Raw genomic sequence first — 15,840 nt, forward strand, 5'->3', positions numbered from 1 at the left:
CTTGAGCAACCCATAAGGGACCACTGCTTTTTTCGTTAAGTGCCTTGGCCAAAAACACACATGCCTACAATAGTGGTGGCATCAAGATACATTTGAGGTATTAGGCAAACATTGACTTAAATTCTAAAGCTCCTGGTATTTCTATACAGAACAGAAAGCCATAATGTTAAGCCACATACCACTGTTCCATTGACGCATCGGATTCCACAAGCAGGGCCATACCAGCCGTCCAAACAATCCACACAGTGAGGTATAGTGACCAACCGAACAACCATTTGCCCAATATCCAACTGGTCAGGCATACTTAGATAATATGGCTCAGTTGAACATACACCATTTCCATTACAGTTAGGTTCACCAGGACAATCTGGATCAGAACAACCAGGGCCAGAATAACCTTCATCACACGTACATATCTAAACGAGTAAAATGATGTTTATCAACCTAATTTGTAACTGAAACAGTTTTAATATTACTGTAATCGTAAAAAAGGGAAAATAAAAAGAATATATTTTAATATGTTTTGTAAACTAGTATACAAGGAATAAAACGCATGTAATATAAACTTGAATTTGTTAGTAACCACAAAATAATTTTATACAACTAAGTATTTTTATTCGGTTGGCTTTAAATCGAGAGCCTTGAATTGAGAGAAAATTTAGCCTTGAACAAAAATTCAGTTTACCTGTTGTTCTGGATTGCAAGACCCATGGCCTGAACAGGAGACACCAACACCTGGGCATCCTGTCACTTCACATTTCTCACCCCAGTATCCAGCATTACACACGCAAGCATTGTCATCATTGGAGCATCGGCCGTTGCCTGAACACTCGGAGTTACATCCAACCCCAGCATAACACTGTAGAAAATAAAGCTGTATGATGATAAACAGTAAACACCTATTCATCCTTTATTGCGGGGTTATATAGTTACGATACTGTGTTGTTTAGCACCATATGCTGTTGTCTACTACAACTTGTGTTTGCGTAGACGTTGCCATAAATGTGTTTATGTTTTAGCTTAAAAATCATGGTCAATTAAAACAGGAAAAGAGACAAGTTCTTACAACGAGAGATAATTTCTAAAGAAATAGAAACACTTTAAACCACGCTACTTATAAATGTGTTTTACAGTATTATTTGAACAGCAAATATGTTTTCGAAACTTAAACTTTTAAGCAAAGGGCTTTATACCTGAGATAAATTATTTACAATAAAAAGCAGCTACACGGGACCCACCTGATGACATGTACATTCACCACTGTTAGCTACAACTTGACTTCCATTAACACAAGGTTCATTACAACCATCACCCATCCACCCAGATGAACAATCAACACAACGAGGTGGGTCATAGTTGACTCCATCACAAATACCCCGCCCCTCACAGTCCGGCTCACCAGGGCAGTCGGTACGTTCACAACCAATACCTATCCATCCTGGTCTGCAGGTGCATTCAGATGTAGCGCTGTTGCAAGCACCTTGTACAAAGAGAAAGTTAGTTATTGCATATTCTAATATACAGTATGTATAATTCAAATTTGTTAAAAGGCATTTGGTTAAACTCAAAAGAGAGTAAAACTATTGAGCTACAACTAATTAAAATAAATATAAAGCTCTATTAAAATAAATAAAAATCTAACACAATATAGGGTTAATATAATATAAATACAAAGATAAAGGTTTTCCAGCAAATTAATTTTCACGTTTCGATGTCCTATTAATATCATTATTGTAAAGGTAAATGATTTTATTTTATAACTTTTAAAACTTGATAAAACATTAGAATGGCCAGAACCGTTCTAATTTTATTCACTACCTTTTCCAGAGCAATCCAAATTGTTCAATCCAGGACAGCCAGGTATATCACATAGTTGTCCCTTCCAACCACTTTCATAATCACACTGGCAAACACCATCAACAATATGACCATGGCCAGAACATTCAGAATTACAACCAACTCCAGCCCATCCAGGCTCACAGACACAGTTGCCGCTGTTGGCTGGCTCCTATAATAAATAAGATAATGTAAAATAATATGTTAGAATAATGTTTCACTTATTGTAAATATAAGCCTTCAATTTCCTTCAATTTCAAGACCTTTATAACAAACCTGTGTTCCATGCAAACAAACAACCAACCTGTGTTCCATGCAAACATGGAGATCCACAATCGATTCCCATCCAATCAGAGTGACAATTGACACATACAGGTGGATCAACAGAAGAGTTACAACTTCCACGATTGTAACAGTCAGGGTCACCTGGTAAGATTGACATGTTTATAATGTGTGGGTGAAAAAAACATTTAATTAAATAAAAAAATTAAAGAATTAATAAATTAAAGAAAGCGGCCATTGTTTTTTTGAGTTTTATTTCTGCATAGTATGAGATAATGTAAGTCATTAAGCCGATCCTTTTACATTACCTGGGCAATCAGGATACTGGCAACCAATACCTCGCCACCCTGGATCACATGTACATTCAGCTTCAGCGGAATCACAATCTCCATGACCAGAGCAATCAAGACCGTTAATACCAGGACAACCTGTGAAATAATGGTGTATGAATGTAACTTATATACCATTGCATAGTGAGGTGATAACATTCGCTATAACACAGCTGTTCGGTTTCTTACACCTCATGTCCACTTATGAGTTATCACGTATGTTACTTATTTATTCTCGCGTGGTGGGGCAACGACAGTACTACAACACGTGTGCTTTGTTTAATGCACCTCAAGAGTTAGGTAGTGGCTGGTGGTAAAAGATTATCAGGGATTTGTTCAGGAAGATGTTGTTTAACCGTTAAAAAAATTGCAAATAACCTACTTTAAACATTTATTATTAAATTGTTGTTATTAAATTCACATGGCACCATATAATCTCTAATATATATCTAATCTTATACCACTTATATATCTTATACCACTTATATAGCAAACTTACCAGGAATGTCACAAAGTTCTCCTTTAAATCCAAGTTCAAATGTACATACACAGACGCCATCAACTATGTGTCCGTTACCAGAACATTCAGAATTACAACCAACGCCCGCCCATCCAGGTTCGCACGCACAGTTCCCACTGTTTGGTGGATCCTGTTAAACACATAAAACGATAAATAAAATCCAAATGTTTTGTAAAAATAGGCAACTAATCTGTGATGCAACAACTTCATGTAAACACAAATGTAATATATAAATAAAAACTTCATCTGGTAAAAAACTAAACAAAAGGTGCAGAAAAGCTATTTAATTGTATTATATTGTGCCTGGTAGAAAGCACAACGGCAGAATGATCAAATATATTAACCTACCTGTACTCCATTCACACATGGATCATTGCAAGCTGCTCCCATCCATCCTTCCTGGCAATCTTTGCACACAGGAGACCACAGCAACCTTCCAAGTAAACTGAACTCACTTTTAACTTGAAGACCTGCGATCTCAGCAACACAAGTTCCACGGTTGAAGCAATCAGGTTCACCAGGACAATCAGGTTGGTGGCAAGCAACCCCTCTCCATCCAGCATCACATATACAAGTATGTGTTGAACTTATGCATTCACCATGACCTGTACAGTCCAAACCATCATACCCAGGACAACCAGGCACTTCACAAGTGTCTCCTCTCCATCCAAGCAAAGGATCACAGTCACAAGTATCAGCGCTACAAGTTCCATATCCAGAACATAGGATGTTACATTCTTTCCCAGTCCAGCAAGAATTACAACTACATTCTGGGGATGTTGGTGTGTATATAAACGCACCAGTTTCCCAATCAAAGCTCATAGTGTTGTTTTGAGATGGCATTACAATAACTCCGTTTGCGCAATGATGTTCACAAGATGTTCCGAAATATGACGCACTGCATTGACAAATAGGATTTGAGTTGCTGTCCAAATTACATTGTCCATGTCCTGAACAATCTGGCTCCCCAGGGCAGTCTATATCCGAACAGTCATTGCCTCCCCAGCCAGGTTCACAGTAGCACTGGTGTAGCGCTTTGTTGCACACACCATGCCCATTACATTCAACACCAGAGCTTCCAGGGCATCTAGCTTCATCGCAACGGGTACCACCCCACAGTTCTGTATCCGTACACACACAAGATGATGATAGGGCATTCTGAACACAAGACCCACGCGCTGAGCATTCAAGTTCGCAGTAAGTGCCAGAGAAACATGATTCACAACGACAGAAGTCGTCCACACATTGACCACGAATATCTTGAGTTGTATCTGATGTATTTGATCCACACAAGAACTCACAATGTTCGCCGCTGTAGCAAGCATCACATTCGCATTCACCAAGTATATTACATTTCCCATTACCATTGCAGTCATATAGTGGATGGCATGCATGCTCACACCTCATGCCAACATATCCTGTATTGCAATCACAGCATCCAGATTCACTGTCACAGTCACCTCTGCCATTGCAGGTTGAATTTGGATTGCATTCAAACTGGCAAGTGAATCCAACATATCCAGGATCACAAACGCACTCAGTAGAGTTCCATACACCATGAGATGAACAATAATCCCTTCCTACAGCATCTGCTCCTTGTGTATCAACCTCAGCATTGCAACCACATGAATGTTGCTCCACTGCTGCACTTGATTCAAATAAGAAGTAGTTAAAGTAACCGGTGCTCGACAGCGGGCATACTGTTCCTGCAGATCCCGGATGCGAGGGTGAAGTACCACCACTGACACTTCTTCTCCAAAACAACGGTTTCGGGATTCCAGTTGGGGATAAAGTTTTGATTCTTCCACCACCTCCTCCACCACCAACTCTGTAGCAATTATGGTAACTATGACTGCCAGAAGTGCTTCCACCATCTGCATGGATTCTTCCCCATCCCTCAAACCAATAGTTCTGCAAAGTAATTGACCCACCAGAACCACCACCTGCGTAACTAGCTCTCGCATTTTGACCGTTTGCATTCACATTGCCATCAATCAATGCGAGGTCACTGGTTGTCAGTAAGAAAGCACCCCCACCTATTAGAAATATGAATAAATGAATGAATTATACTTGTTTATTCTGGCATGGCAGGGCACTAACAACTGTTATATCACACAGGTGTTTTTAACAATTCTGCATTTTGTCATCTTTATGTAGTAGGTACAAAATGGTGACTTTTCTTATTTGGCAAAAAAGTTATAGAATTTTCTATACTAAGAAAATTCCCCAAAAAAGTTTCAAAATATATTGATATCATTTCACTGGAATTTTCATTTTGCTTGTAATTAACGGTTACTTAGATTTGGTAAAGTCGCCAAACATTACCTACCTGATCCACCACTTCCACTGGAACTAGAACCACCACCACTACCAATAATGGTTGGAAAACATTGCGAGTCATATGTAGGTCCACCAGTGCATCGGCTGTTTGTGATTTAATAATGGTTTAACATGAATTTTGTTGTGGTAAAGAGTTGTTCTGAAGTTTAAAGTTAAAAAAATTTTACACCACTTTTTGGATAAGATAAAATATGCAAAAGCATCGTCATTATGGCAGACATTAACAAGAATACACTATTTATCGGATAAAAGTCATGACCGCTATGAAACCACAATAAAAACAGATGACTCATGGTAAGCCAATTAAATAATACAACATTACTGTTATAGTTTAAAGTAAAACATGCATAAAGCTTCTAAATGTATTGGGTATTTTTAAAGTACTAGATTATCCATGTTTAACCGTAATTTATTTATCAACTAGACCGAATAATCAATGAAGTTTGTTCCTACAATGAAGTTACCAACTTACTTGCCATCTGCACTTCCACCTCTTCCACCATGCCCAGCACCAGTACCACCACCAGTACCACCACTACAGTAACAAGTCCTTCCACCACCAGGACCTTGTGCACTGTTGTAACCACTGTAAGCTGCATTAACCACTGCCTGGTATTCAACCTTTAACTTCTGCGCGTTCACTTTCAAGGAATCTTGGATCTTAAGCCTCGAGTTGTATTCCAGTTCAAGTCTATCGGATATTAATAAAGTGTAAATATATAATGATCATGATGTTCAGGTACTGCACAAATTACTATTGAATTGAAATATACCTAAATTCTAGGCTCAACAAAACGAAATCAGTAGTTTGAATGTATTAATTTAAATACAGAAAGTAATAACAACTGTTGTATTATTTTAACAACAAAAAACTAAGCACTACATGATTTAAGTAAAAATAGTAAGTATTTGACATGCTAAAAAACCTAATATATACGAGTTTGTCTCTGTAAAGATACAAAAACATATTAATTCCAAAGCACTTACCGGTCACACACATCTAACATCATAGCGTCTTCATTTTCCTCAAGTTTGGCCACACCAGATCTCGCGGTTTCTAATCGTGCGTTCAAATAAATTGAGATTGAGCTAAATCTGAAGTGACCTTGTTCTTCCTCAGTTACAACACAAGCCTCAGTTGTTCCATTCACAACCCCACCAGTGCAATTGCTGGTTGATGTGAAACCAGTTGAGCCAAGATATAACCGGCCACTGCTACTAGCAACAGTAACAGCCCAAGCCCCACTAACATGACCGTGTATTTGGAGGTCTGCGTTTGTTCTCGTCTCACTTGGTATTTGTAGCTGGCCATTTCTGAAATTGAAGAGTTGTTTATATTTAACAAGAATATCAGTATTGAAAATTAAAATCTATTTGTAGAAGTTTTATTAGAACGTGTATAAAAGCAGTCAAAATTAAATATTTTTTACGAAGAGTTTCTCTAAACTGTTTTTTCTAATAATATTTAAAGAATTTAATTTTTTTCCAGGTTAAGTTGGAAAAATATTTTAAAAATCCCGATAAGCAGAAAACTGGATAAGAAAAATGTAATGGATGAAGAAAGATAAATACATGGTAACTTGCAAGAGACATGAGGTGTATCAAGTATATGGTGCGTAATATGTCCTATTATATTATTTATGAAACCACTATGCTGTATGATAAGTGCTATAATAATGAAAGTAACCAAGCTATCTTAAACTACTATATTAATACCCCACCTGTTCACAATAATTGAAATGGGTATTTCAGTTCTATGTTGTTCAGGTGCAACGTACAACTTCTGGTTAGCTTGTACATAAACCACTCCAGTAGCATCCCCGGTTACTTGAGCGACTTTAACATTCACTGTAGGAACTGCAGTCACTCGTGGGGAGTTTCGAACCGAAACGCAACCATGTTTCATAACTTTAAGTTCATCCAGTGTAAGGGACGAATGAAGTCCTTGGTCGGCTGCTTCGTTGTTATTAAACCAACCCAACAATACACAGTTTGAAGGATTCATTTGACGGTTGGCGTTCTCAACTATTAACACCTTTCTTACAGATGTTGGTTGTGGAACACCTGCTGAGTAATATAAAGTTTATAAATAAAATAGTGAAGATAAAATAATTTAAAACAACGATGAGATAGAAATAAGCACCAAAACGACATGGGTTATAACATGCTGTGGGTAAAATATTTGAAAAAAGTATTTAATGTATTTCTTTACTAACAAATAAATTACTTTTTGCAGTTTAGTCAGCACAACACCCGTATAAATATAAATTCTCTAGTATCTAAAATACACAAACACATAGAAAAAGGCAAAATGATTGATTTACCTGAAAGATCTCTCTTTTTCCTTGAAGTTGCATTAGCACCCTCATCACTACTGGCATCTGTATTCAAACTCACAACCTCTTCAATAAACACAGTACCAGGTGAAGCGAATGCATTAGCATGTCCGATACCACCAAGTGCTAAGAATGTGCCACGATATTTGAACCCAAGATTTCTTGAAGCACCAAACGAAAGGTGTAATGCTATCCTTCCACCACTACCACCACCACTGCCATAAACAGTGTTGGAAACTTGCCAAGAATATCCACGACCACCAACACTCTGAGTGTAAATAAGGAGAAATAATGAAAAATAAATAAATAAGAATTAATCAAAATGGAAAATGTATAAATGAATGCAACTTATTTATTTTTGATGGCAGAGTAACAGCATTATAAATGTAAATAAGAATTACCAAGATCAAACATGATGAGTTTATTAAAAATTAATGAATATAAACTTAACATTAGTGTCAACCAATTTTCTACCATATCAGTCTAGTGTATATGTTTCAAAAACTTTAAAAAGTCCTAATGCGCCAATACTATAGAAATGAAAAAAAATTACACAACAGGATTTCATTAACTCAGAGCCAATGTAAAAAAACCATCCTAACAGGGGGAAAAGTTTTATTTAATATTATTCAGTTTGAATAAACAGAAGTAGACAAAACCATATGTTTGAATATTCTTACTGTGATAGCTCCAACACCAATGATAGCAGGTGATGTGATATGAATGCTTCCACCAGTACCCGCACCACTGTGTACGTTGTTTACTTGTGCATTACCACCATTTGAAGTTAGACGGCCATCTACTAGAAGTTTATCTCCAACAATCAACCTGATGTGTCCACCACCTGAACCTCCCTGGGATCCTGAAAGTAAATTTTCATTTGATGATTTTTTTATCAAAAAATCCTAAAAGTTTATCTAAAAAAAACTATATATTCTTATCAGACAAATTTACGAAACTTATTATAAATTTTATTATACAAACATCTTCAAAATATTATTAAAATGTGTTTTAGCTTGGCCACTGGGTTTTAAATGACTACTAGAATCAACTCCCCAAAAAATGTTCTCAGATTTAAAAAAATATTTTACCTGCCCCACCAACTCCTGGTGATGTTGGGTTAAAGATGGAATCAAACGGAAGCAGATGATCCCCAGCAGCATTTCCATTGTAGCCACTCCCACCACGAGATGCGTATGATCCACCAGCACAACCCCTTGAACCACAACCTCCACTTTGAGCCAAGGACCCTCCAGTGTGACCCGATGCATCAGCACTAAGGGTGGAACCTGGAAGTAGTTTCATTATATTTCTGTATTGTACAAATAGTTTAAGGTTGCATACTGTTATGTAAAACTAGTTTTATATGACAGAATTTTCCTATTTATTTTATCTACTTTTGGCCTAAGGATGGAACCTGGGAAACAGTTTCATTGTATTTGAGACAAGCTGCTTTCTTCATTGTAGAAATATTTCTGATCCAATTCCGATGTGAAAATATGGCCAGATAAGTGGAAAATATTGTACTAAGTTCCGACCATGTTTTGTAAACAATTTCCATATACATTTGATTATCATAAAACCTTTTTTAGTAAGAACAGCATGATTTTATTAACTGCACCATTAATTAATCTAAACTATTTCTGTGGTGGAAAAATAATAGAAAACTTAGAGAATCTTCATGACACACAAACAAATAAAAGCAATTATATTTACCTGATTCTATTATGAAGTTTGAAGCATCAAAACTGAGTCGTTTTGTTTCCGACGTGAATAAACTTCCTTTCTTCAAAGTTATTTGAGCAATGTTGAAAGTAGTGATGAAACCATTAGAAGTTGGGAACCTTGCAATTAGTTGGGCACGGTTGTTCAGGAACAACTTGCCAAACAGGAGGTGTCGGTTGCGTTGAATGTTTGTCCTCTCTCCGTTGTAAGGGTTCGATTTGTCTAAAACCTGTGGAAAAAGTTATAAGTTTATTGTCTTTGTTTATCCTCGCATGGAGGGGCAATGACAGTCGTTATAACACGGTTGTTCTGTTTCATACACCTCATGCCCGCTTACAAGTTACTATGTATATAACTTTGTGGGTGACTGTTTTATTTTTTATTTTCTTCAAGGCGAAGTTTCATTTTGCAAATTAAAAATAAACCTTCATTATTTTAACAAACAAATCAAAATATAACTACTGCAATACCTGGCTAGTATGAGCTGAACCAGTCACATAAAACTTTGCGTCTCTTTCAGTAATAATTTCATGAACACCAGTGAGTCTCCCAGCAAGCCTTGTAACGCGGTTTCTTAAAATGACGGTCGTAGGAAGAACCACTTCACCCCCAGCCATCACATCAAAACTGTAACAGATTTATTATTGGCATCATTACCTATATATAGGTGTAGCAACCACGTTTTTTATAACGAATTATTTATCAGCAGAAATTCATATAAAAAATAAAACAGATTTAATTATTAAAACATATCAGCGTTATCGCTTGCTATTTTGTGACTATTTTTGAAGTGTCAGTTTGCACATAAGTGTATGGAAAGTTATTATAGTAAACAAGTTGTATTATAACCATTTATTTTCATCATTATCTATATATTAATGTAACAACCATGCTTATTTGGACCAGTTAAATATGTTTTAACCAAAAGCGTTTTAATGACTGTCATTTTGTCGCTTGACTTTTTCCCTATACCACACAATATTAAATTTATACTCCCTGTCTAAGATCACCTTTTAAATTAAATAACCACCAAACAAACAAGTCAAGTAAATATATAATATACACATATTCAAATATAACAAATTGTCAAGTACCTATATACACATATTCACAAACAAATCCTACCTTGAAGGAGCATCCAGGAAAGTATGAGTCGATTCAACATAATGAACGTATAATATCTGCTGACCCCGTATTGCTATAATACCTTGCTTGTCACCAGTCAGTTCATGAGCAATTGCTGAGACCGTGCTGTTGTTCTAAAAAGTAAGATAATTTGAAGATAAAGGAAAATTAATTTCAAACGTTCTTTTAAATATAACACATAAACACAATATAGCATATCAAAACATGTTTTAAATAAATTTTAATATAAAAACTTATTTTTTATCTTGAAAACAACTGTTTAGTAAAATTTAAAAATTTAAACTTGAACATAATATTAAGTTAACTCACCCTTGGATGGTAAAACAATAGATTGACCGTCCCATGAAGTTGTATTTCATCAAACTCGTAATTAATTGTTCCTTCCTCCATTATCATAGTAGGTAGGGATGAAACTTCAGCATCTGTGTTGAATCCTCTCCTTGCCCCAGCATCGATCTTAAGGAACGTGTGGTCTGGTTTGTAGTTTGCTTCATCCACAGTTGTGTTGTACTTAAGCTCACGATACTGTGGACCTCTTCGTGATTCGTATTTGTAGATTGTACCGGCTGATCCATCAACAGGCAAATGCAGTGGTGATGCTGTGGTGCCATACACACCAACACCACCTTCTGTAGTGTACAACCCACCATAGTTGTTCTGGTGTCTCACATGTATGCCTACTCTACCACCACCTCCACCACCACCAAGGACACTTGTCCCATCATTGCTATTAATTCCTCCTCTACCATTTCCACCACGCACAGATAGTTCACCATGCCCAGTGAAATTAGTTGTTTCAATTAGAATGCTTCCACCGGAACCACCACTGGATTTTTCACCAGTAGCATCTGAACCTTTGGACGACAGCAATCCATCCAAATGTAACGTGCGGCCGACCTTATAGAAAATGTTTCGATTAGCAGAAAAATGGGTAATAGAAATGTAATGGATGAAATGTTGATAAAGTGCAGTTCAACCAGATAACGGGTGAAACGATGATTGAACTAAAACTATAAACACTGGTCTACATTTAAGATGCAGGAAAATTAAAAGTAGGTTTGTTAAATGGGCCTCAATCCAAGAACCTCTAGTCTAGAGGCCCACTTTAACCACTGAGACGACCAGCCGAATAATAAAGAAAAAGGCTGTTTCTGTGTAAATTATGTTTGTTTAGTCGCCAATTAAACAAGTAATGCAACAACATGAAACAATATACCTTTACATGAAGTGCTCCACCACCAGAACCAGCATAACTACCAGAACCACCACTTCCCTTTGCAACCGGTGTAAATACAGATCCATAATGTCCATGATATATCGCTGATGTGTCATGTGTTTCATTCATCGAGTTGCTTGTTGCAATGTCTGGAAATGGACAATAATTTTAGGGGTTATTTATTTGTATTGAATACAGTAGTAAAGTTCATATTAATTACTTGAGTTTCAACTAATAATCTAAAAAACATTAAATAGGACTTTTATCAATATTTTTTTCATTAAAAACTAAAAACATTTTAATAATATTAAAAGTATTTGTGTTAGAAATAACATTTATGGGAACTAAAAAAACTTACCAATATCCAGATGTCCACCAGATCCTGCATGGCTGGCACCAGTTGCACCAGATCTACCAAGGTAACGACCAGCACCAGGTCCTTGGGAGGGTTTGAACCCAGTACCATCTAATGTAATAAAAGCTGCACTTTCCAAATCCACCCATCCGCTTTCAATAGTAGCACTATTGCGCAACATTATCTTGCCGGCGTGTTTTATCTCCAGGTCAGGTATTGTGACCAACATGTCGTTGCCATCGTTTTCAAACTGGTCAGTGAAGATTATCATCCCGTTGTATTTCACGTCAACTTCTGATACAGAGAAGTTCCCACGGCTTGTAACTCGTGTGTATTCACCACCCTCTTTCAATGCAGTGCGTGAAGTGCAAGTGAAATGAACTTGTGCACCCCCCTCAATGTAAAGAGAATGGACACCAGTCATTGTACCTGAAGATTGAAATAAAAATCTTCTAAATATCAAAAAGAAATTACCACTATTGAACAGAACATCATGTTATAACGACTCTCATTGCCTAAAACGTGATATTTAAAGTAACATTTAGATTGACTATGAAAACACTTGATATTATAAATAAATAAAAGTAACCTGTCTTATCCTCATATGGTGTAGTAACTTAAGTGCTACAACACAGGTGTTTTGTTTCATACATCTCTTATACACACGTTTATAAGCTACCATGTATGTGGCATAAAAAGCCATCAATAAACACTTAACCATATTATTAATAGTCAAATTACCGTGGATTTCCGAGTCAATTCCATGAATGTGAACCTCCGTTGGTAACTCTATTTCAGCCGTGGCATCAATGAGGAAACTACACGGAGCTTCTGTCCTGTTTGTAGTTGATTCCTTGACTTCAGCATGTAATACCTGAAGAAATATTCAATTTATGACTTTATTTTATTACATACTATACATAATAATCACATGGTAACTCATAAGTGGGCACAAGGTGTATAAAACAGGATATCTGTGTTATAACGCATGTTGTTGCCCTGCCATCTTTACAGTAAAGCATCCAGCCTCAGGACACTCACAGTCACAATGGTGGCAGCCTGAAGTAAATTTCGTACCCACCTACAAGTTAAACATACAATTTCTTTTCTGACTGATAATTTCGACAACCCATCCGTGACCACTGGGTTGGAAAAATACACACATGCTCACTGTAGTAAAAGCATTAGTTTTCACCAATTTTACCTGATTATGTCTCAGGTGCATTTTCCCTGTTGAATCTCCAATGAACTTATGTACAGTGAGAGTTGTTAGTGTTCCAGATCTACCAAGTTCATCCGTTGTATTCATGGCAACTTCATTCAAGACGGGCTGTTTAATTATCAACCGTGCTGCCCCGGTTAAATACATCTCTTCAACTTCATATACAGTTGTATCAACATGTTCCATCAATACAGAAGCAACAGGCACAAGAACACCTTCATTATCAACATGGATGTGCCTGGAAAAAGTTTGTAGTTTAACTATAAGCAACAAGCCGCACATATATGTTTCACATATATTGAATACAACAGTCTGTTGAGACATGCAAAATGCACAAAAGTAGTGACTGACAAAAAGGCTGGCAACATTAGGTCCAGCAAAATGGAAGACCAAACAAGTCCTATTAGCCAGACTACTCTCTATTATGAAACTATTCCTTACCTGTGGTCAACTTGGAAGTATGTTGTGTTCAATCCAGGATTATACTTAAGTATTCTATACTGAGGTGGTCTCATGTTTTCCTCAATATAACTTGACCCTGCAGCACCACCTAGAGGATCTGAGATGATATTTATGACATCATAATCGTTATAGTTTGCCTCATTAACATCTAGGTCTTGTTCAGTGCTGTTACCACCTGCACCACCTCGGTTGAGGAAGGTACCTCCATAGGAATATCGGTATCTGGAAAAATTATGTGTTTTTTAATAATGCATATACAATATGCAGGGCCTAATTTATGTATAGATTTTTATGAATGTATAGAACTTTTTATAAATTAGGACAGAGTTGGCCTACTACCTACCCTTTTTTATGATGTGTATAGAATATGCATAAACATATTTTAAATGTGTATCTTAAATTCACATAAGTAAATAAACCAAGTAAAGTTAAACATAAACCAGACAGTAGACAAACTCTGGTCTAACCTACAGAGAGCTCAAAAATTCGTAAACCCAATTTTAATATGACATATTGCAAAATTATAGTTGTAAAATTTTGATTTAGTTAAAAACATCCTAATTAAGCTTGTATTCACTCAGGCTTGAATACACGTAGACCAGCTTTAAACAACTAATGAACAAACATCCTGGAAAGATTGTTTAAAACACGGTAAATTAAATTAAATTACACATATGTGTTTTACATTAACAGGTTAAATACATTACTTACTCGCAATGGATGGCTATCCTTCCACCAGCTCCTCCACCACCATTATGTGAACCACCTCTGCCACCTCGTACATCAATCACACCATGGCCTACATATTAAACAATGATAAAAACCTCTAAGCCACACTGGCGATATATTTCAATGTTGCAATTTTGGAAGTTCATTCCATTAATAATTCAAAAAATCATGAATTATCGAAAAAATATCGAATCTCTACCACCTAACCCACACTGCAGATTTACCTTTAAATTACAAAATTCCCGCAGCAACAGTTTGTAAATAGAAGGACGGCCTTTATTGGCCAATAGCCGTTGCATGAAAGTTAGCAGAAAATTTTTTTTAAATTACCTATTAAAAATATATTTTTCGAAAATTAAGTTTCTGTCAGAGTCAAGCATTTTCATAAAAACTTTCCAGATAGGTTGTTGTAGAATTACACTGCTTGTAATGTCTACAAATTCTCAATACTTTGATATCTTTGTAATCACAATCGAAAATTAGATTTCCATCACTTTACCTGTCATGTTAAATGTCTTGATAACAACCGAACCACCGGATCCACCACCGGAGTTTGATCCTGTGCCATCATATCCTCTTAATGCCATCCATCCATCTAATTCAATAAGTTTCCCAACATTCCAACACAGCAAGCCACCTCCACTACCACCAACTCCAGTGATAGAACCTCCACTTGTTCCGTTACCTGGAAAAAATCTTATTTGAAAATAGAAACAGAAAATATGTGTAAAAAATCTATGCAACAAAAACATTTCAATCAAGGAAAGATCAAAGGTAAATGAAGTATTAAATTAATCAAAGTTATAACACAAGTGTTCTATTGGGCACCATGTGTGATGGCTTACTACTTACCAAGTATGTAACTTTGTAGGCATTTTTTTATAAATTTATTGAACACATTGTACAAATTATTTTTCTAAAGCAAATTTTCCCATTTTTAAATTCTTTTTAACTTTTTATTTTTTTGCACCAAATATAAAACATAAGGTGAACCACATACCTCCACCACTACCAGGTAACACAGGGTGGAATATAGAGTCGTATGTAGGGGGGAGGTTGTCTCGGTACATCCCACCACCCTGTCCACCATGACTGGCACCCAATCCTATACCTGAATATAAACAAATAAACGTGTGAAAAATATAGCTAAAATATATAATGCGAAAAATAGATGATGTATATAGAGTAAAAAATTAACAGAAAAACCTTAGTTATAATGCAGGTGTCTTGTGCACCTTGATGTGTCTATGATAAGAATTATAGATATATATGAAAGAATCATTACAATTTAAATGATTTACTTTATCACCTATGTATCATGCATGGCAGGGCAATGTATGGT

General features: G+C 36.2%; 1 protein-coding gene across 2 annotated transcripts in view; it reads right to left on the bottom strand.

Annotated features, from left to right (window-relative positions):
* Window positions 1-15,840, bottom strand: part of LOC100179046 — a 98,398-nt gene that overhangs the window by 20,983 nt on the left and 61,575 nt on the right. The window contains exons 122-148 of one of the 2 annotated variants that reach the window (XM_018816880.2): window positions 15,499-15,609; window positions 14,998-15,183; window positions 14,481-14,568; window positions 13,749-13,991; window positions 13,290-13,545; window positions 12,827-12,959; window positions 12,089-12,514; window positions 11,731-11,879; window positions 10,824-11,411; window positions 10,494-10,627; window positions 9,839-9,995; window positions 9,360-9,597; window positions 8,735-8,932; window positions 8,324-8,505; window positions 7,632-7,911; window positions 7,029-7,371; window positions 6,295-6,621; window positions 5,780-5,998; window positions 5,297-5,391; window positions 3,316-5,003; window positions 2,947-3,097; window positions 2,427-2,546; window positions 2,141-2,262; window positions 1,819-2,008; window positions 1,239-1,480; window positions 686-859; window positions 180-416 (exon numbers count right to left, since the gene is read on the bottom strand). In XM_018816880.2, coding sequence (XP_018672425.1) covers window positions 180-416; window positions 686-859; window positions 1,239-1,480; window positions 1,819-2,008; window positions 2,141-2,262; window positions 2,427-2,546; window positions 2,947-3,097; window positions 3,316-5,003; window positions 5,297-5,391; window positions 5,780-5,998; window positions 6,295-6,621; window positions 7,029-7,371; window positions 7,632-7,911; window positions 8,324-8,505; window positions 8,735-8,932; window positions 9,360-9,597; window positions 9,839-9,995; window positions 10,494-10,627; window positions 10,824-11,411; window positions 11,731-11,879; window positions 12,089-12,514; window positions 12,827-12,959; window positions 13,290-13,545; window positions 13,749-13,991; window positions 14,481-14,568; window positions 14,998-15,183; window positions 15,499-15,609 — 7,277 coding nt within the window. Of the gene's footprint in view, window positions 1-179; window positions 417-685; window positions 860-1,238; window positions 1,481-1,818; window positions 2,009-2,140; window positions 2,263-2,426; window positions 2,547-2,946; window positions 3,098-3,315; window positions 5,004-5,296; window positions 5,392-5,779; window positions 5,999-6,294; window positions 6,622-7,028; window positions 7,375-7,631; window positions 7,912-8,323; window positions 8,506-8,734; window positions 8,933-9,359; window positions 9,598-9,838; window positions 9,996-10,493; window positions 10,628-10,823; window positions 11,412-11,730; window positions 11,880-12,088; window positions 12,515-12,826; window positions 12,960-13,289; window positions 13,546-13,748; window positions 13,992-14,480; window positions 14,569-14,997; window positions 15,184-15,498; window positions 15,610-15,840 lie in introns of both variants that reach the window. The other variant, XM_026839835.1, reaches the window with a different exon arrangement.

The sequence above is a fragment of the Ciona intestinalis genome, unplaced genomic scaffold, assembly GCF_000224145.3.
Source record: "Ciona intestinalis unplaced genomic scaffold, KH HT001041.1, whole genome shotgun sequence".
NCBI classification, from domain to species: domain Eukaryota; kingdom Metazoa; phylum Chordata; class Ascidiacea; order Phlebobranchia; family Cionidae; genus Ciona; species Ciona intestinalis.